At 54.4% G+C, this 20,899-nt stretch overlaps 8 protein-coding genes across 8 annotated transcripts; 2 read left to right on the forward strand and 6 right to left on the reverse strand.

The window, feature by feature from the left end:
- Positions 1 to 1,409: 1,409 nt before the first annotated feature.
- SNOG_11428 (hypothetical protein) lies at positions 1,410 to 1,630 on the forward strand (the record flags this gene model as incomplete). Its single annotated transcript, XM_001801618.1, has 2 exons — positions 1,410 to 1,478; positions 1,568 to 1,630. 2 exons carry the CDS (start codon positions 1,410 to 1,412, stop codon positions 1,628 to 1,630), a joined length of 132 nt encoding a protein of 43 aa, XP_001801670.1.
- Positions 1,631 to 2,772: 1,142 nt separating this feature from the next.
- On the reverse strand, positions 2,773 to 4,289 carry SNOG_11429 (hypothetical protein; the record flags this gene model as incomplete). Its single annotated transcript, XM_001801619.1, has 3 exons — positions 2,773 to 3,656; positions 3,706 to 4,182; positions 4,235 to 4,289. The coding sequence occupies 3 exons, from the start codon at positions 4,287 to 4,289 to the stop codon at positions 2,773 to 2,775; spliced, it is 1,416 nt and encodes a 471-aa protein (XP_001801671.1).
- A 934-nt stretch (positions 4,290 to 5,223) lies between these two features.
- Positions 5,224 to 6,936, reverse strand: SNOG_11430 (hypothetical protein; the record flags this gene model as incomplete). The annotated part of the gene is made up of 1 exon (XM_001801620.1): positions 5,224 to 6,936. One exon carries the CDS (start codon positions 6,934 to 6,936, stop codon positions 5,224 to 5,226), a length of 1,713 nt encoding a protein of 570 aa, XP_001801672.1.
- Positions 6,937 to 7,610: 674 nt separating this feature from the next.
- Positions 7,611 to 9,482, reverse strand: SNOG_11431 (hypothetical protein; the record flags this gene model as incomplete). Its single annotated transcript, XM_001801621.1, has 3 exons — positions 7,611 to 7,882; positions 8,027 to 9,253; positions 9,287 to 9,482. 3 exons carry the CDS (start codon positions 9,480 to 9,482, stop codon positions 7,611 to 7,613), a joined length of 1,695 nt encoding a protein of 564 aa, XP_001801673.1.
- Positions 9,483 to 10,188: 706 nt separating this feature from the next.
- SNOG_11432 (hypothetical protein) lies at positions 10,189 to 10,929 on the reverse strand (the record flags this gene model as incomplete). Its single annotated transcript, XM_001801622.1, has 1 exon — positions 10,189 to 10,929. The coding sequence occupies one exon, from the start codon at positions 10,927 to 10,929 to the stop codon at positions 10,189 to 10,191; it is 741 nt and encodes a 246-aa protein (XP_001801674.1).
- A 1,901-nt stretch (positions 10,930 to 12,830) lies between these two features.
- Positions 12,831 to 12,986, forward strand: SNOG_11433 (hypothetical protein; the record flags this gene model as incomplete). The annotated part of the gene is made up of 2 exons (XM_001801623.1): positions 12,831 to 12,861; positions 12,895 to 12,986. The coding sequence occupies 2 exons, from the start codon at positions 12,831 to 12,833 to the stop codon at positions 12,984 to 12,986; spliced, it is 123 nt and encodes a 40-aa protein (XP_001801675.1).
- An 80-nt stretch (positions 12,987 to 13,066) lies between these two features.
- On the reverse strand, positions 13,067 to 17,378 carry SNOG_11434 (hypothetical protein; the record flags this gene model as incomplete). Its single annotated transcript, XM_001801624.1, is given in 3 exon segments — positions 13,067 to 14,327; positions 14,347 to 17,127; positions 17,257 to 17,378. The coding sequence occupies 3 exon segments, from the start codon at positions 17,376 to 17,378 to the stop codon at positions 13,067 to 13,069; spliced, it is 4,164 nt and encodes a 1,387-aa protein (XP_001801676.1).
- Positions 17,379 to 18,345: 967 nt separating this feature from the next.
- SNOG_11435 (hypothetical protein) lies at positions 18,346 to 20,892 on the reverse strand (the record flags this gene model as incomplete). Its single annotated transcript, XM_001801625.1, has 2 exons — positions 18,346 to 18,683; positions 18,720 to 20,892. The coding sequence occupies 2 exons, from the start codon at positions 20,890 to 20,892 to the stop codon at positions 18,346 to 18,348; spliced, it is 2,511 nt and encodes an 836-aa protein (XP_001801677.1).
- Between the last annotated feature and the right edge of the window lie 7 nt (positions 20,893 to 20,899).

Below are 20,899 nucleotides of genomic sequence, written 5' to 3' on the forward strand. Positions count from 1 at the left end.
GCAGCTTCGTACCGTGAGCGCAGGCCAACAAGCAGGGCGTGGAGAGCTGGTGTAACGAACTGCTCGCTCAGTGCATGCCCGCCCGCTACAGCCTGTCGGCAAGCCTGTGCCTTGGCGATGCCCTCCAATCGTCGCACACGATGGCCTCAAGCTCCAGGGATGGCTGAAGACAGCGCGCTACTAAGCGCCGAGGGGTGCGACTAGATGACTGCTAACTGCGGGATCGACTCGCCCACGGCTCCAACGACACACAACATCGGATCCTCACAAAGCCCGCCGCTGTGGGCCGATGCGATGTTGACATGTTTGCTTACTGCCGACTGTCGTCTGGTCAGCCTGGACGACGACTGACAACTGACTGCCTACTTCCCTCGCCTGCTTATCACCCTCTCGACCGAACCATGCACAGTCGTTGCAAAGGCCAACGTAAGGCCTCCACATTCCGCGTGCTAATGCACCACCTTCCACACGCAGTCTACCCTGCGAGCTGCGAGCCTTCAGGACGCTGCACCGTTGCGGCACAGCTGAAAACATTCGCCCGTCTGACTGTTTGCTTTATCTCCGCACCTTGGCCCCCTTCATCTCGCATAGACGTGGCCGCCTGCCACCAAGTCATCACGAATACAGTGTGACGGCCCGTCCCTATATGCCAGCAGCATGCAGTGCTGCACGAGCGCACAATCGTCGCGGGCAAACATGGTGTCCACGTTTAGAACCACCCCAGAGCGCTGCACGATCGTCGTTATCGATGCCCTGACTCGTTAGCCCATCTCCAGATTGGCAAGCCGCAAACTCCAGCTACCAGACGCTCGGATGCGTAGCCATACGCCGACCCTCCACGGGCGTTTTCCTCGCTTCGAGATACCAATTGTCAAATGCCCTTAATTCGGTACGACATCCGCGCCATAAACCCAATTGCTATTGAAACCTTCTCCTTCAGCAAGCAGATACCTTGCTCGATATCTGCATGCGGCAACGCGCCGTCTTCTGGATGAGCATGTGCCACTAGCGCGCATGTAATTAGCCGCGCCAACACGCGCCGTGGGCGTACAGATCCTCAGAGCGAGAGGCCTGTTTTCTGACCGACAATGCTATTGTAAATGTTAGCCATGTGGTTGCAGATCGGGTCTGCTTGACAGGCTTCAGTTGTCTCTTGTCACTGACTCTGATCAAGGTATCAACCTCACCGATCACAACTCTGCAACATCTGAGCCTCAAAGCCACATGCCCCCACTTCTCTGGACAATGCCTTTTGAGGATCACTTTTCACACGAAGCCGCTACTGCCCCGCGCCGAAGTCCACGGGCGCTTACTGACATGCTTTCTTTGGCAAATGCTAAAGCCAACACCACCACGTAGCCTGCTTAACTACTTACAGGTAAGTGGTCTGGTGGCACGGCTTCTGAACAATGGCATCCCAACTCAACGCTATCGATGCTGGCCATGCATGCTTCCGGCAGATGTACATTAGACCACAAGTACGTCGCCGACATCCTTTGTCTACTACAACACAGCCTTTGACTAGTCGCGGGATAGTGGAGTCCCGTAGCTTGCGTATCATGGACAGGTGTCCAGCATTCACGAAGCAAAGCCACCAACAAGCCCGAAGCGCTTGTCCACCACCCGCTAACGCCACGGAATCAATCACGATCAAAGAAGAAAATCCATCGACCCACCCAGACACAGCCGAGCTCCAACATTCCTGACAACACACATCGATCTCTCCTAACAAAAGCAAGGCGGGAAAAATCTCTACTTCACCGATGACCATGCGGCGGAAGGCTCACTGGCCCCGTGCCACACTCACAAACAAATCTCCGATCGAATAAACGCTATTTACTTGATTAGCTTGTACAACCGCCATGTCTCAGCCCTATCCGCGCCCCAATATGGATGGCGTTTGTTTGTTGCAGTCTGCCTTGGGCGGAAACAATGCTATTGTACAGCCTTGTGGGACGGCGGACACGGCGTGAAGATTTGCATGTGTGTAGATGAGGCTTTGTGTGTAGATCGTGAGTGTCACCAACTCGGTTGAGTGTAGCCCTTGGGGCACTGGGGCGTAGTGTTGCAGCCGAGATGACTTGACATCATCACCAGAGATGTTGTAGACGGCAAGGCTCTGTGATGTTCGACGCCACGTATGGACACTCGAGAGGTGAGACATACACAATGTCATCCACCTCAAATGGAGAGTAAATTCCAATGACACAACACCAACCTGACACAATCGCAAACTTGTCAAGGCTATCACACTGCTACTTACCCACTGTAAACTGGTACTGGCGGCTGTCGTTTCTACCATCTGTACATCAATTTCGACACAATTCCTCTCCTATGCGTCCACTCCTTACACTTTCACCTCGCTCATATTCTTCACTAATCCACACTTCAATCTCTGGATTTCTATTGATGGTCGTCCCTCTTTCTCCGTCAAGCTCTAAGCTCTCTCAACTTTGTCCGAAGCGCATCCTCCACGGAACGATCATCTCATCCTGATTAGTAACAAGGCCTTACCAGGCGTCTGGTTCCAAGGCCCAATCCGTCGGCATGCAAATCTTTGCTTCTTGGTGAGGACTTGCATGCGAATGTGATGTTAACGCTGGTATTTGGACGGGCAATGTATATTGGAGAAGAGGAGTGGGATTACCCATGATGTTCAAGGTCGAGCTATGCTTACATCTACCTACCGCGTGCGGAGTACTTGAACATGACAAACACCCTACCGCCCCAAGCGAACCCCTCCAACATTTCCCAACGAACACGGACGTCTCTTCACCGCTGAACAATAACCCCCAGCCCCTCCCCCAACCCCTTCACCCTCCCCTCCACCGTCCGCTCCGGCACCCCCAACTCCACGCAAATCTGATCAAAGCAGCACAAGCCGTCGAGAAAGCGCAGCATCGGCAGCGCATTCTCCGTGCCCATGCCCATGCCCTCAGCACCCGTCTCCTCCCTCGTCGACGTAGCCAGACTCGTCGGCGGCGCCGTCGACCCCGCGCTCGTGCTCGCAATCGCGTATTTGTGCACGCGGTACACGAAGCCTTTTATCACGCCAAAGGTAATCAGGCGCCGGACGTCGATGCCAGGGAGGTGGGAGAGGTTAGCCAGGACCCAATTTTTCAGCGTGAGGCCTTGGCGCAGGGAGGTATAGAGGTGGATCAACGTCGTGTGTGGGATGTGCCATTCTTCTTCCTTGTCGTCGTCTGTAGATGCTGCGGTGGGTGAGGAGGGGGAGGGGTGTTCGAGTATAGTAGTAGAGGCCGTCGCTGCGCTGCCGAGGCGTAATCTCGGCACGCGGATGTAGCGCGCGCATTCATCTTTGACGTCTGGGTCGAGTACGAAGCCTCCGATCTCCGCCGTCGGCGCGTATATGGCGCTGAAGCTGAATATGTCGAGGAGTACGAGGCAGCCGTAGTACACGAGGTGTTGGATGGCGCGGCGCGTGAGGGACAGATCTGTGTCGGCGAGGGCCGCGATGCGCGCGATGCTGTGCACGCCGTTGATGTAGGGCAGGATGCGGTTGAGAGTCAAGTCCGAGGATATGGGGGATTGCAGGGAGGAGAGGGAGATTGTGAGGAGGGGGACCTGGTGCGAGGAGATGGGGGGTGGAGGAGGGCGGGTAGGGAAGAGTTTGAGGTTGATTGTGTTCGAGTCGTCTATGTGTTGCTGTTAGCATTGCATGCCTTGTGGGATATCTAGACGTACCGATTGGTATCATGCACTCGGCATAATTGTTCAGATCTTCCAACACCATCTCGCACAGGGCATACACCTTACTTCCGCCCCCGATATCTCCCTGAGCCACTTCATCCATGTCCCACACCCCTTCTTCCTCTTTACTCAAGAATCCACCCTGTTCTTCCAACCCCCTCAGTAACCTCCCAAGCTTTCTCACCACCTCGCCATAACACGCCCAATCGACCTCGCTCTCCCCAATCACAAGCGCAAAGTTGAAGATGAATTCATTGCGACTGTACTTCGCGCCTTGTATGCATACCGGGTAGCCAATAATGCGATGATGATTGACGACGAAGGTGAGCAGGCGGTCGCAAAAGTGCTGACTGGGGATCAGGTAGCTCGTCACAGAGGAGAAGGGAAACAAAGTCTCCGCGAGGTCGGATTTAGACGGCTTGGGCGAGGGCGTTATGCTGCCCGGCGGGACTTGGTGGAGTACGCGAGAACCTGATGCGCGCATTAGCTTTTGGGTGCAAGATTGTGGGAAGGGCCGGCGTACCCTTTTCATGGTGGAAGCGCGTGTAGAAGATGGCTTCGATTGCGCGCGTAGGCATTGAGATGTGTAGTTGCGTTCACTGGGAGTTTATGGTCTACATGGTGAGTGGTGGAGGAGAGAGGTTCGCGACTGCGGGGAGCTTGAGGGAACGATGGTTCGCATGACTCGCCTAGCCTCATGCTAAATTCATCATTCACGACCAGTTACCCGAGCACAGGATCTTCTTCTCTATCCGGACACTCAGGATGCAATTGATTTGGACGCAGTCGCAGTACACAGTCAGTACTACAATGCCGCTTTGGTGGTATTTGAAGCAAGAGAAACTACATACGAAAAGTTGCGAAAAGTTGTGAATGGCTTCAGAAGTCGGTGTTGAATACTCAGGATACGTAGGTAGAGATGGCACATATTGATGCTACTTGGTAGAGGCTCAATAATGCAAAGCCACTAGATCACACTCAATATTTTTCACGAGAGTCTGACAATAGTTTGCAATGTCCTAGGCCCCTGACCGACTCACTGGCGATGCAGTATGGACAGATACGATCGAAAATCGGATTTTTGAACACATAATAATTTCCCATTCCCTCCTCGATTAACAGCAGAATGCGTACGATATCGGATACAACTATGAGTCTATATATCACGGACATGGACAGTGTGCGCAGCCCCCCTCTATCTGAGATGCCAAGCTCAGGTGTTCAACTTCACACCATGACATACTTCTTCAGACCAAACTCTACTTAATTGTCCTTGGGACATTCGCAAATAGGTCGCTTAGTCTCTTAATCAGTTTCTAGAAAGACGTGGGTGCATTCGCGATTGACCATCCCGGTATCGTTGGATCAACGTTGATCACTCGATAGTGATCGTGCTCCTCGGGTCTGGAAATGAAAAGGATGCTCATTCCGAGAAGACCAGCAACCAGTCCACCAGGTCGCATATCTTGTCCCGCATCCAAACGGCATATCAAACCCGTAGACCAATCTCTGTTATACAATGACAAACTCTCGCATACCAAAATCCTCACAGCTTGTGAACAGATTCCCAGGCCTATTCCGATCCAAGGTATTCCACGCGTCTCCCTCTTGATTCCTGAGAAAGCCATGACCCCAACTGTGATCGACTATATTGCAAACATTCACCATCCGATACGAACCATCCCCGTTTCCCCGCAATATGAACGGAAAATTAATGCCAAACAGCCCAGCCACGACATCGCCCGTGCATATACCCCCGACAACATCCGGATGGTACGAGAGGCCAACGTGGCCGTTTTCCGTAACAAACAGCGTCCGGTTCGCCGCATTGCGCTTGATGTCGACGCAAATCTCCTGCACTGCATCCCACACCGGCGCCGAGACGCTCGAGCGCCGCAGCCCCAGATCGAAGAGCTGCAGCGCTGCCTGCTTGGGGAATCGATGGTACACCTTGAGATCGGTCCACGGGCGCAGTAATCCGCGCACAAAGGTTTCCGCGCTCACGCCGCAGGGCCGCGCCATGTCGTGGAATATGTGGTACACGCTGAGTGGGAGGCCGGTGTGCAGACAGGCGTCGCCCATGCTGTACAAGCGGTCTCCAGAGGTCTTTTTGATCTCCCCGAGAACAAGGCCTGGGGCGTGGAGCTGGGTTAGATCGGCGGAGAAGCTGGCAGGTGGAAATGGTAATTGGCGGCACATGTTGCCCAAGAACTGCTCAATCGGAGTGTCATACTGCGACCGGCTAAGAATCGTGGTCGGGCGGTGATATGTCTTGCTGGGATCTGTGTCGAAATCTGTGCGATATCCGGTATAGCCCACGTGTTTCTTTGTATATGCGGCTCCCGTGATTCGGAGATCAGGCACCCAGGACGGCAAGTGTGGCAGTTTTCGCAGCTTCTGGCTCTGCCGCAATGGGTGAAGGGGCGCGTGGAAATAGATGGCGAATTTCCCTTCGCGCAATACGGCAGCGGCAGCGGCAGCGAATACCCCTTGACATGACATAGTGTAATCAGGCTTAATGTCCGTGCTAGAAGGATCCGAGATGCCAATGATGCTGAACACTTTGTCACGCGGGTCGGTCGCTGAGAGATGGACTGTGCGGCAGAGCTGGGAAGAAAAGGGCGTGTTACAGCTGACCTTGACAACTCTCGCAGCTGCTTCGGCGAGCTCAGGTCGAGTCCTTGGGTCGAAGTTGTGGTGCGGCAGCCATGTCATGAACCGCTCGAACGAGTTCCATGGAAATGAGAATGAGCCAACATGTATCATTGCATTTTTGGCTAGTGCCAGCTCTTGCACTACCCATACTCTTCCGAACCAAGCGCGGTCTATAAGTCCGTGAATGGCATCGAGTAAGCATTCCTTTGGATTGACTTGGGTCTGGGCCTCGACCAGCGAGCTGATGCTGCATGCATAATCGAACAGTGTTGTGGGAGTAGGGCTTGCGTTGGAGAAGTGGAATTGCATTGCCCCAAGTATTGCTCTCAGATGCAGATTCGTCGGGTCGACAGGCCCAAGCCAGATAATCACTCTCCCAGCAGTTCTGTAGATGTTTCCCATGATCCGCACTTGGTGGTTTCGTTCCTGCACATCCTTCTGGTTCATCGAAACTGCATCAATCCATAGAAAGCGCTTGCCCACCACGAGGCGTAGATGACGTATGGCGCAATCCAGGTTTGCTGTGATCTCAACGGGTATCTCATTAAGTATTGCTTCTTTTGAAGCCATTTTCGTACCCCCACACGTATGACAAGGCCTCGTATGGTCGGGACTCGTCCGCTAGATTGCTGTAGACGAGTCGCATGGTGATGGTGTCATTTCAGTCGCCCGGAAAAAGCTCAAGCAATCGTATGTCTCCATCTTCCGAATTGATATGTGTATATGGTGACGGTTTGGTGACAGTGATTAGTCCGGGAGCAGAGTTGCGTCTATCGCGACCTATCTTTCGTGGCAAACGTGCGCTGCGTGGCATGACTGTTTCTGGTGAGAGAGTGACGAGGCTTAGGCCATCGATAGTAGAGGGGAAATGTGGAGCGGCCGCATATTACGCAAGACTGTTGCTTTGGGCATGTAGAAGAAGGGTGTGAGAGAAGGAGGTGGAGGACGTTGCTTACCTGAGCGAAGCAGTGGTGGCGCAGCACATCTCAAGGCCACAATGATCAGGCTGAAGTCAGTGACAGTAATACCTCTATGATTCACCTCACAGTGACTTTGAATGCTCCGTTTGGCGGCGGGTTGCTTCTAATTCCCCTGGCTTTACCTGGCACTTGCGCAGTTCAGCGCGATTGTAACTTGACGCCAATTGCGAGATCAATCCTGTGTGGCTTGCGCGCGATTCATGAATTGCAGAATATCAATATCTTGTATGCACACTTGTGAGGGTATTGGATGGATACTTGATTCTACCACTCAGCTACTTCCCCTTCCTTCGGACTTGACGCACGCACTATCTTATCGCAGTTTAGCAGACACAACGGGTCAAATGCCTTCTTCAATTGCCTCATTGCGTCCACGGTACTCTCGCCCAGCTCATGCGGGAGATAGTCGCGCTTAACGAGTCCGACTCCATGTTCGCCTGTCGCCGTGCCTTCGAGCTCGATTGCGCGCTTGACCTGGTCGTGCACGAGGTGTTTGGCCTTTTCGTACTCTGTTTTCTTGTTGTACAGAATGATCGCTGGCGGAGCGGTTAGCGAGTCCAACAAATAACCTCCCCCGCGTGAAGGAAAAAAAAGGGGAAGGAATGAGGTAAGAAGTGCATCCAACTTACAGTGAAAATTCCCATCCCCAACATGTCCCACTATACTCGCCAACAACCCACTCTTCCGTATCTCCTCCTTCGTCTCCTCAATAATCTGCGGCAATTTCGAAATCGGCACAGCGACATCCGTCGTCCAAACAGCCATATCCGGGTCTCCCCCCGTCTTCGCCATAACACTCCAAAGCGCCTCTTTCCGCGCCTGCCACAAATCCTCCTTCTCCTGCTCGCTCTTGGCGAATTCGAAACTCACGCTGCCTGCGCGCTTCGCAAGCGATTGGACCTGGCCGACCTGCTCTTTAACTGCATTGGGCGTGCCAGCGAATTTGAAGAATAGCGTCGGTGCGTTGGCCCATGTTTTGGATGTTTGGCCGGCGTCGTTGATGCACTGCATTTGCACGTCGTCCAATATCTCAATAGCAGCGATGGGCACGCCCGCGCCGACGACGCTGAACACGCAATCGGCCGCAGCACGTATGCTGGGAAACGCGCACACGGCGACGGAGGTGTGTTGGGGTTTGACTGTGACTTTGAGCGTGGCTTCGGTCACGAGACCGAGTGTGCCTTCGCTGCCGATAAACATGCGCGTGAGATCGTAGCCGGCGCTACTCTTGCGCGGTCTTTGGCGGGTTTTGATAATCGTGCCGTCGGCGAGTACGACCGTCAGGCTGATTACCCAGTCCTTCATGGTGCCGTAGCGATACGCGTTTGTGCCAGAACACCCCGTGCCGACCATGCCGCCTATCATCGCGCCTGGGCCGGGGTCCGGCGGGAAGAATAATCCCTCTTTGGCGAGTTCTTCATTGAGCAGTTCCCAGCCGACTGCAGGTTGAACCACGACGTCGAGGTCGTCCTTGTGCAGTTTGAGGATCTGGTCCATGCGGGAGAAATCTATACATATGCCACCCTTTGTCGCGGCGAAATGGCCCTCCAGACTTGTCCCGCCGCTGTATGGCGTCACGGGGATTTTGCGCTCGTGGCAGATTGCCATGATGGCGCTGACTTCCTGCGTGCTGCCGGGCTTGACGACGCAGAAGGGTATGTCGCCTGGCAGCGCGGGATGCGAGGACCACGACGACCCAGAGTGTGATGCGAGATCGTTGCTATCGAGCGAGATATTGTCTTTCCCCACGATGTCGCGGAAATCAACCCACGCGGCCTCCATATTCGCTTCCGAGAGGTTATGTCTCGGCGGGATGAAGGTGAGAAGCGGCGCGGTGGACGACGTATCGCCTTTCTGTGGAATCATTTGGCCAAAGTAGAATCCGATTCCAGCCGCGAGGACAGCAACTATTCATCTTCGTATTAGCCTCATTCCCATACAGCCACGTCCATGGACGAATATAACACACTTGTGACCGTAGCCCAAAACTCCCCCTCTCGCCGTCCTCTGCTGCATCGCCACGATTTCCAACTGCTCCGCCTTCTCCCTCTGCACACGATCGAAAATGCTCTCTTGGCAACTGGGTAGTAGAAAGGCTTCTCCTCCGGCCCCGTCTTCTCCTTCTTGCTCGCCCATCTCATCTGCGTCAATCGTCCGGCACCGAGTCTTGCGCCATGGAGCGTCGTGCGCGCAAGCGAAGCCCGCGGCAAGCTGCGTAGCGACATTGCGATCATGAAAAATCGCACACCATGTCTTTTGGCGTCTTGTGCGTTGTCGTGCGGGGAAGGAGTAACTTTTGTACAGCGCGGGCGCGGGAATGATGTCGGCGGCGGGAGATTTTCGGAAAAGAAGTTGCGGAACACGTCCGTTCCCAGCGCTGCGGTTCACGGTGCGGTGCAGATCTCAAAGAGAAACACGACGTCTGCTAAACGCTTACTTGCCTGTTGTCCGTGGATACGTGCGTAGTACAAGATTACACAGTCCGAGACATGCATTTCCGATTTCGACATTCGCTGCAGGCATCACGCAATCTTGTATCCCAGCACAAGTAAGACCAACACATTGATAAGAATATGCAATTGCAGCTCCACCAGAGCGAGCGCATCGCTGCATGTAGAAATATCGCAGATGAGCTGTAATAAAAAGACAACGCCTCCAATCCCCCTTTGAGTGTGTATATATAGATGATCGCCGCCTTAGCCGCACGTGTATTGCAAATGCGCCATGCCCTCGTATAATGCAAAGAAGTCATAAAAGACGTGATCGTGAAGAAACCAGACGCCGTGCTAAAAATCCCAGGAAAGAATATGCAAGGAAGAAAGAATGATGGGCATGGATGTTTTCATCGCCCCGACATCCTCAACAGCCGCGTCTTGAACCACGTCACGAACCGCAACCACCTACCCTTCGCCTCTCTCCTCTTCGTAACCTGCGGCGCCACACCCGCATTCTTCTCCACGTCGACGGTAGTCACGTACTTGGGCAGCGAATTCGAATGTGCCTGTCGATGATCAGAGTATTGGCGGCCACCGACGCTTGGCCTCGGTGCCTTCTCGTCAATCACCTCAGGCCGGTCGTGAGCTTCCGACTTGCGTTCTTCCTTCTTCTGCTGTCTCCGCGCCTCGCGCTCGGCGGCTTTGTGTGCTTCCTTCTCGTACTTTGCCTCTTTCGCGCGCTGGTCTGCTTCGAACTTTTCTCGCGCGGCGCGGATACTCGCTGCGCGACTTGCCGCATCTATAGGCGAGTCTCTGCCTCCACGGATAAACCGTGTCGCGTGATCGAACGAGGTGCGCGAGCTGGGGCTCGTGGCCGTATCGATGGATTTGAGTGTGTCACCGCGCGAACGGGCGGACGCATTGATCGGCGACGTGAGCGAGACGGAAGACTGCGAGTAGCTGGCAGCCAGGCGTGTGCTGGAGTTGTTGGTATGGATGCGGAGGGAACTTCCTGGTACCGAGGAGAGCGAGCCGGATCGCCGACCGGGGTCATACGCGTTCTGTCGCAGCCGGAACTCCTCATCAGACATGATATCATCGGCCTCCTGCTCGCTGCCCAAAATGGATGGCGGAGCAGACGGCGACATGGGATTTGATGATACGTAGGAATGTGGTGTTTGGCGGATTGGCGGGAGCGGTGTTGGGCGCGGCAGACCGCCTGATGAGGCCGACGTATTGGAGGTCGATCGCGTGTGTCGGTGACGGCCATTTACAGGCACAAAGGTAACGTCGGATATGGTTCTCGAATAGTTGTCTCCGTAGTCTGCGATGCCCCAGGCCCGCCAGGCTCTCGTTCTCCGCGGCGGGTCGTGACCAGGTCCAGGCCATTGCTCTGCTCCTTGGGACGACAGCTTGGCGCAGGTACGGCTTGATCTTCAGCTGGTGTTGTGATGGCGTAGCGGTCGGCATGGGGCGCTTCGGTTCCCTATCCAGGGCTCTTCGTACGTCGTCTTGGGCGTCTCTGAGCGGTTAAAAGTAAACGAGCCCGAGTTGCGAGCAGGGCTGAGGGGGCTCGTCACGCTCGAGGCGGAGTTGCCTCTCTTATGGAGACGCGCATGCGACGCCCGCTCCCTGGCCATTGGCACGGCAGATGGGCGATGCTGCGCAGACGATGTCTGGATCTTGGAAGCGTGCTACCGGCGTGGCATGTCCAGACTAGAAGAAGTGGTGGACGGGGTCGCACAATCACCAAGCCAACATGACTTCACCAATATGTCGAGTCCGCGGAAGGCCGGCACGGATGCTGGATGGGGATGACGGAGGGAGCGCAGGACCACTTGAACACACGGGCCCGTTGGCTCACAATCCGGGGGGTCAATCTCCCTTCCAAGGCTCGCGCACCAAGCAGGGAAGCCAGGTCCTATGAAGTGTGAATGATGGCAGCGTCGGCGGCCCTCGGAAACGGCGGAGTGAGGTGCCTAGGCGTGCTAGCAAGTGGCAGCGTAATCGACAGTACGAATACAGCACTGCGCACTCTCCGCAGCACGCAAGACGGCTCACCCGGGGGCTTATATGCAAGTGCAGCCAGCCTGCACCGCGGTACGCCTGCGCTTATCTGTGGTTCCAAATAAACAGACGGCGTCTCCGTCCGTCCCATCTACACTACACACTACCCAGCCGTAGGAGCCCACAGTAGCGAGGTTCAACAACACCGACCCGCATGCATCCATTCGTCTGCATTCCACGCGTTTCACCCCATCGTCTTCGTCGCCCTTCCACGCTGTCCGAGGCACAGCCAGCTCACGCGCAGCCGCATGCATGCCTCACCTAAGCATTGCCCACTCCACTGAGATCGCTGCCACTCGCTGCCAGACGTTCCGCCTGCCGGGGTGACCAGCACCAGCTCCACACATGGGCCTGCAACCTGCAAACACCTCAGGCCAGACACGCATCTGGAGCATCTGGTTCATGCACCCTCGTCACTAACGCGGGGAAACAGTGAGCCCGAGCGCGACCGTATTGAATGTCGTGCCTTTTTCCAAGTTTCTCTTCACGCGCTTGCCAAGGTCGTGAGTCTGGAACGTCCGCCCGTCCATGCGTGTTGCAAGTGAGCGTTTACCCCACGTTCAATAAGTCCCTCACACTTGCGTCCATGGCAACGCGGCGCATCATTGCGCCGCATCGATGAAAGAGCATCACGTGCGCGCAAAACAGCTAACTTTCACTCACAGTTCACATGTGCACGTCTATTATTCTCATGCTGTATCATACAATGATGAAGCTTCCAACCAGTTCAAAGCTCGCTCAAGATGCAATTAAAGGGCCTCTAGTATTGTACATTAATCGAAAAGAAGAAAAAGAAAAGAAAAACACAAGCCCCGCCTGTCGCCGTCGCTGTCTGTCTCCTGGCCATATCTTCCAGAATAATGTGATGAAACGCCGTGCCATGCAATGCTAACAACCAATCAAGAAATCACAAGCGCCAATTTTTATGTAAAGAAAGCTACACACAGGCAGGGTAGGGCAGCTGAAGTGGCGAATAAGGAACATGGGTCGAGAGCTCGTAGCTCCAAAGACCAGTATCGAGAGTTCATGGCTCTAAAGAAATGAAGTTCGGGAGCTCGATGCTCCAAGGGAAAGTTCGCAAGCTCGTGGCTCTGGAGAAAAGCTCGATGCTCCGGAGAAGGATTTCACGAGCCCATAGCTCTAATAAAGGATCGTGAGCCCATGGCTCATGTGTCGAGTAACAATGTTGCTGGCTGAACAACATTTGTAAAGAAATGTCTACGATGGCAGACTGGCGTTGTACTTCTCGGAAAACTCCTGTGCAGTCTCGCTCATCCTGAATGAGATGTAGAACTGCGCGATGCCGCCCTCCTTCTTGGGCATTGTAGCTTGAACCATCTTGCCGCTGCTGCCGATGACCTGTGTCTTCAGCTTGGGCAGGATAACGTAGTTCAAAGGTGTTGCACCGCTAGCTATGCGGATGCGAACAAAGCACTTGCCGGAGACCTTGTCCTTAAGAAGGTACAATGGGCCGCGAGCAAAGTTCTCCCAGGTCTTGCCGTTACCTTGGTCGACTTGGTGCTTGGCAAGTGCTATTTCAGTCTCGAAAACGACTTCATTAGACTCGAGTTCCTCGGGGGTGAGCTTGGAAAGGTCGACTTGCTCTTGATTACCACCCTCTTCATCATCCTCTGCAGCGCTGGTATCGGCCTCAGAAAGAGGCGTGGCGGCACGGGAGGAGAACACGGAAGACGGGGCGGAGCCGAGTCCACTTGTCGGTGCTGTCAACGACGAGCCTCCTGTCATGGGTCCAAAGTTGAAAAGTGGATGAGCGGGCGGTGGCTTTGATGGTGTAGTAGAGGTGGATGGTGCTTGGAAAGAAAAGGCGGGAACTCCGCCCTTCTTCTCTGCTATTGATTCACCAAACTTGATCGGAGTTCCAGGTTTGTACGTCTGATCGCCCGCAAATGTGTCCGAGCTAGGAGACGCAGTCTTCGACCCAGCCGCGGAGAAGTCAAAGAAGCTAAAGGGTTTGCCTGCTGGGGTTGTACTCCCATTGGCCTGGCCAAATAGAGCCGGCGAGTTGTTCTCCTTCTCAGACTGGGTGTTATCAGCTGGTGTCATGCGCGACAGCAGGCTACCTTTGGGTGCAGCTTCTGGCTTCTGACGCTTAGCTGCCTCGTCGAGGGACTCGGTCTCTTCATTGTCTGGAGTTCCGAACTTGCGCTTGGGCGGAGTCGTTGGCTCGACTGACCCGACAGGATGCTGCTCACCATCGTCCTCAGACTCATCCTGGTGGTTGGACGAGGTTCCTGAAGACAGGTGGCCGAAAATGTTGTTCGAGGGGGTTTTTGCTGTGCTAGGAGCATCAAACACTGAACCGCCGGTCGACGAGGCGGGGCTGGCAGGTCGAGAGCCAAACAGGCCGTTCGTCGATGAGCTGGTGGAGGTGGCGGTAGGCTTCGATGATGTGGGCATGGAGAATCCTTTGGCAGCTGCAACTGCGGCCATTCTCTTTCGCAATGCGTTCAGCCTCTTCCTGATCGTATCTAGCAGACCACTCCTCTTCAGTTTCATCATCAGAGTCATAGTCCTCGTCCTTGGCCTTCTTCTTTCTCTCCGCCGCGAGTTGCTCAAGGGTCTTTGCAGACTTTGCAAACTGAGCTGCGAATCCGCCACTACCACTTGAGACAGTAGGCTTGAACCCGCCACTGCCACTTGGAACAGACGGTTTAAATCCGCCACCACCGCTTGTTGATGCAGCGGCGGGAGTCGGCTTGAAACCGCCACCACCGTTTGTTAAAGTGGGAGCTGGAGTTGGCTTAAAACCGCCTGTGGTAGCTGGGGCTGAAGTCTGAACTGGCTTGGAAGCAAACTTGTCAGATGTCTCCGAAGGAGCGGATGGCTTCTTCAGTGCTGCAGCAAAAAGGTTCGAGGTAGCAGTTGCAGGTGGGTTGAGCTTGGGAGTAGATGCTGAAGGCTGCGGCGTAGGAGTAGCTGGTGTCTCGGCAGGCCGTGCGCGTTTCGAGGGTGACGCATCGCGATTCTCGGGGCTCTCATCGTTGACTTTGCGCTTTGTAACGGTCGCTTCGTTACCAGTGACACCCTTCGCATTCGCACGTTGCTTCTTGGCAATGTCAATCTTCTTCTTAATCGCTGAGCTGTGCTGGTGATGCCAGAGTGATAGGGCAGACCAGTCCGCTGTCGCTGAGAGATTGCTCAGCTTCGTGCGGTATTTCTCATTCAATTGCTGTAGCTGCGCAGTCAGGTTGCAGATCAGGTGGAACGAACTGTCCCCGCCCTGAGGAGCGGACACGGTCGCTGCATTCCACTCTTGTGGGACATGTGCTTTGGGAATCTTAGGTAGCTCTGTGCCGCCAGTGAGGGCAGGCATTGAGGATGGTGCAGATGCGGGGGCCGGTGCTTGCTGAGCTGGTGAAAACAGATTTGGACGATCGGTAGAGGGCGCGGGAAGCTTGGAGAATGGGTTGGATGCTTCTTTCGCTGGAGCTGCTTGTGTGGTTGAGCCCTTGGATGCCTCCGGGGAAGACGCCGCTTGTGACTTGAAACCTGAGAATGACGGCGTAGGCTTGAAGGTGTTGCTTACACTCTTGGCCTGGGGTTGAGGGGTCTGTGAGAACATACCGGTGCTGATCTTGGGTTGCGCACTGAACAGACTTGCTTTCGGTTTCTCTGCCTCTGCTGTCTTCGCTGGTTGAGGTGTACTCAAGGCACTGAACAGATTATATTTCTTCGCTTCGGGTGCCTTCTCGGCCGGTGGCTCGGCAGCCTTCTCAGAAACCGCCGCTGACTCCTTGCTCTGTGCCGCGCTGAGAAAGTTGAAGCCAGGGCTGTTGGTCGTGGTCGGTCCCTTGGACAACGAGGCAAACAGGTTTGGCTTGGGAGTCTCTGAAGACGCACCGTCGGCCGGTTGAGGAGCCTGAACACTGCTGAATAGCGAGGGCTTTGAGGTCTCCGCAGCTTCTGCAGGCAGCTTGATAGCGGCAAAGGGGTTGCTCGCGCTGGCAGGGGTCTTCTCTTGCGCCTGCGCGCCAAAGGTGAGCGAAGTGGACGATTCTGATGGCTTTGGGAGCGATCCAAAAGGATTACTAGCAGCCGCAGAGGTGGTGGCATTGGATTGCGCACCGAAGGTGAAGGTGTTCTGTGTAGGGGCAGTTGCTGTCGCATTCTGCGTACCCTGCGCACTTGTGCCTGTGCCGAGGAAGTTGTTTCTGGACGTCTCCTGATGTGCTCCATTCTGTGTGTTGCTGCCAAAGCCGCCACCAAAGGCATTGCTCTGCGCTGGCGCCGCGTTGTTTGACGACGCGTTAACACCGCCAAACATGTTGGTGGGTGCTGATGTGCCTGTAGACTGCGCGCTCGAGCTGGTGGTGCCAAACATATTGCTAGAGGGTGCACTGCTGGTGGCGCCGAACATGTTGTTGGAGGGTGCGCTGCTGAGCATATTGTTGGCGGGTGCGCTGGTGGTGTTGAACATGTTCGAGGCAGGAAACGCATTCGAGGTGGGCGCACCGCTAGCGGCACCGAATATGTTGTTGGTGGGCGCGCTCGTGTTGGCGCCGAACATGTTCGAGACAGGTGCACTGCTGGTTGTGCTAAAGAGATTGTTCGAGGGCGCGCTGGGGGCGTTGTTCTGCGCAAGGCCACTGAAAGGATTGCCCTGTGTCGGTGTCTGCGAGCTGAAACCACCTTGAAAAGTCGACGCGCCATTGCCATTGGCGTTGCCTTTGCCGTTCGCGACGGGCGTGCTGAAGCTTGAGCCAAACATGTTGCCCACGGGAGTGCCAGTCTGGCTAAACTCGGGAGGCTGGGTCGCTGAAGTGAACTTGAAGCTGCTGCCACCGGCGCTGAAGTCGAAGTTGGATGATGAAGGCGGCTGCAGGTTGAAGCCGGTGCTTTGGCTGGTTGCGCCGAAGGCAGGGAAGGATGAGGAGGTGAAGTTGTTGGTAGGCGTAGCTGACTGTGACGGCGGGAAGCTGTTGGTCGCGCCGCCGAACGTGCTGGTGCTGGCGCCGAACATGCCGTTTGTGTTGTTATTGTTGCTGTTGTCGTTTCCGCCGACTGCGGGTGCTGCTGAGGCTCCAAAAGTGAAACCGCTGGGCTGTGGCGCCGCGAAACTTGCACTCATGGACGGTGTCTGTAGGCGCGCATTAGCCTCTCGTCTCTCCTGCTCGCGGCGTATCCGGCGCCGCCCTTCCGTCGAGTGGAATCTTTTGGACGCCATCGCGCAGGCTGCACTGGAGGATGCGGGTGCGCATGCGGATGCAGATGCGGTTGAGAGCGCGCGGGTGACTGGGGGGTACTTACGGTGGCTCCTCCTGCTCGTCGCGGTTTGACGCTCTTGATTCTAGAGGGAACAAAGGGTCAGCGTCTGCGGGAATGAAAACTTCTTTGTCGCGGGGTTGCCTTGCTGGCACAATATGCAGGTGAAGGGGACGTGGACTCACTTGCGCGCCGCCAGCTGTGCAGCCGTCGCCTTCTGCGGGATCTCTGCAGCCTCTTCTTCGCGCTCCTCGTACGGGCGCTCCGGGCGGCCTTGGCCAAATGTGTTCGCGCGTTTGCCGGACATGATGGCGTTGCCGGGTTGAGTTGACTGCGCGTGTGATGGATCTGGGGTCTGCGAAATGTTTTGGGGTCTTCGATGTTCAAGTGCTAGGAAGGATGCGCACCGTGCACCACATCAAAACTTAGTCATCGGCCTAGCAACAACCGCGACTGCTCCACTGTTATTCCACCCTCGACATCATTGGGATTTTGGCATCAGATTGCTGCCTGTGTGGGCATTGGCATGTGACCCATACTCTCTATACAAACACGGGCAGTTCAACTATAATGCAACAGAAAGTGTGTCCAATCAGCTAAAGGTCACATGCACTTGATGCACATGCTACATCTACAGAGAGAAGTCGATGAAGTGAAAGAAACATTCACGCATGAAACGAATAGTGTTCGGATCGATTTGCTTGTATTCGCTACTTTAATCACATTTACTCACCCCCTTAATTTCATGGATATACCATTGGAGTTTAGAAAATTCACACTTTTCCCGGCATCACAGAACAGAGGTTGTCCGGTATTATACGTCAGATACACAATGGCGCAATGTTCCTCTCGATTAAACCTTCATCACTTCCAATCTTACTATCTTGAGTAGCTACACCCCTTCATTGCTGGTGTAGTCATGTCACCATGTCTCTCGTTTGCCGGTCGGCCACCTCAGATCGCAAGCCGTGACCTTAATGCTACGAATGTATTTCCTCCCATGTCACCATCAGCCATGTGTTCCATCAATAGTCATTCTAGCGAGGACAATTGGCTGTTCGTGAGGCTGAACTAGTGGTCGCTGCGTTGGTACGCTAGTGCTGTAAACTTTGTGCAAGGGTGCGCATGTATCCCAAGGTTTGCATCTTTCCACGTGCGCTCAAGGTATGACATGTGAACCTGACACAGGCACGAATACTGAAGTTGAACCAAACTTAGTCGCGTGTCGATTTAAAGGCCGGTCGTCAATGCTTCAGCCGCATTCCCTCACGTCTTCAAGGCTCCTGTCCCTCCATAGCTTCCAGCCTCGTCCTGACCATTGTCGGGTTCGAATGTCCCTGCTCGTCAGTCCAGCACTTCAGGACCTCTTCTCGCATTATCCTGCGTGGTGCTCTTCGTCCAGTGAACAATTCGAATTGAGCGAAACCTTGCTCGGGAAGCAAGTCCAGGCCGTCCATACATATCCACGATGCTGAAGCTTCTTCTCGAACTTGCTTCATTAAAGGCGTGTTGAGTGTTCTATACGTAAGCTCGACCACGACTCCACCGGTTGGCGATTGCATCCAGTGTGGAGGCAGGGTGAATTGCGGTGAAGGAGTATCGCCAATGGGATCTGTAGGTATACATGACACAATTATTGTAGGCGCACGAAAGTGCTCTGGCCAAGTCTCTTCTCGAGATCGGAGAATCTGGAATGACGGCTGCGATGCTTGGACGAAAGACGGGAAGAGCTTGGCAGCTGAAGGTTTTGACGTGAGCTGTGTGAAGTGCGCTACAAGCTTCTCCGCATTCTCGTACGTGCGATTGAATATTACAATGTCTTTAACACCCAGCTGCAGAAGCGCGTAGACACCTGCACGCGCCATACCACCAGCGCCTATGATGAGCCCACAAGTAGTTGGCCGCACTGCGTTCGCGGGTGACAAGCTACGCCGGATACATGAGCGAATGCCAATCCAGTCTGTGTTGTCACCGTACAGAGCTTTGACCGGACCTGCTTGGTTGCGTTCTTGGAAAAGCTCAATATCATCCGCATCAGGCACGCTGCCATCATCGTTGAGATGGCGAACTGGTATCAAGGTGTTGATCGCTCCGATTGCTTGGGCATGTCGGCTGATAGAGTGTGCTAGGGAGATGGCTTTGATCTTGAATGGCTGGCTGATTGCTGTGCCACCAAAATTTGGCTTGCGAAGCAATTCTGCTAGACTGTCGTTCAGAGTGGTGGTCTGGAGTCGATCAAAGTGATGTGGCATGCCGCATGTCTTGTAAGCTGCATTGTGCATTACTGGCGATAGACTGTATCCGGCGCTGGCTCCCAGGATATAGAACTCCATAGGATCGTATGTGAAGGAAGCGTACAGGATATGTGTAGCTTCCTGTACGGTGAGCCAAGATGTCTCCGGATTATGTCGAACCCGCTTTTCGAAGTCTGCGCCGTCTTTCATGAGTGCTTCCGGAATAACAGGTGTCAACACCTGGTTGAAGCAAGCAGAGCGGCGACCTGCTCGACCGGTGTTGTAACATATCAAAGGGATTTTTCTGGGTTTAGCAAATATCGTGTTCCTAAAACTTTGAATTGCGGCGTTGTCGTCCATGAATTTCGCAGGACGAGTGAAGCGGACAACACTGCACCCTAATTGCATGGCCATGTTGTACTTCTCGATCCAGAACGGATGATACCAGTCCTTGTCAGAATGAAGATGGCCGATGATCTTGGTGGAACCTCTGGCTAGAACTATTGCCATGATGTCTTCTTCATCCATGGTCAAATCAATCGTCGCGAACTCTGGTGCCATGCGGAGGCCGTGGCGCACGCTCGATAGGTAAGAAGACTTTGCATACTCCAGACTTCTACCGGCTGGCATGACGTGGTATATGATCGGAATTACTGTACTTCTTCGAACTTTGAATATGCTTTTAGTGATGTCCTCTGCTCGATGAAGGGTAAGCTGGTCCGGTTCCACGACCAGCTCAAAGGCGTCACAGCCAAACTCAAGCTCTTCAATATCGATCTCCTCCAAAACGACATCAGAGAGCAAAACTTGAACAGCGCATGTGTAGCTTCGCTGCTCAGTCGCGAGATACGATAGCGGAAAATGACCAGGTTCTATAGGAGGCGTCGCGCTTTGGACCTTGCCATGGGTGTTTTGGCTTGATAGGATGAGCGAGAGGTACTTGAAGAAGGTTCTTTCAGCCCTTTTGAGTGTCAAAAATGCCGGAACTGCGGGTTGATGCGCTGGTGTCACAGAATGGTGTGCAGCTCGGGTTTCGTCAAGATTGTAAAACTCGTAGTTGGAACACCTCCTGAAGGTTGGGGTGCTCACAGCGAGTACATGCTGGAGCTTCGACTCTTCGGCAGTATCAAGATACTGATACACACTGCGCGATTCGCGCAGAACGTGGATTACTGGATGTGTCTTCGCAAATTCGTGCAATATAGCCTGGCTCTTCGCATCTAGTCGATAGATGCCATTGCACACGATGATGGCGCCCTTGTCAAAGGTGTGAAGAGCGTTTTGTAGCACTTCAGCATGCCGTAAATTACGATTGGAGCCTCCAAATTGCTTTTGATACTCTGTCATTGAACGTCCTGTGGCCTGGCTGAACAGAGTCTCGATGTCCACAATTCGTCTTTGACAAGCCGCTGCTGCCATCAACGACAGCGTCGACTTGCCTGCGCCTGGAATACCTACGAGCACAATAGAAGCACGTGAGTCGAATATGCGACGACATTCAGTGGGAGACGGGGCCGGCGCTGGGGTCACACCTCGTGACCGTGGTGATGAACGTGCGCTGGATGGTGCTGAATCATCCTCGCGCATCGTCGCA

Source organism: Parastagonospora nodorum (assembly GCF_000146915.1).
Source record: "Parastagonospora nodorum SN15 chromosome Unknown scaffold_19, whole genome shotgun sequence".
Taxonomy (NCBI): domain Eukaryota; kingdom Fungi; phylum Ascomycota; class Dothideomycetes; order Pleosporales; family Phaeosphaeriaceae; genus Parastagonospora; species Parastagonospora nodorum.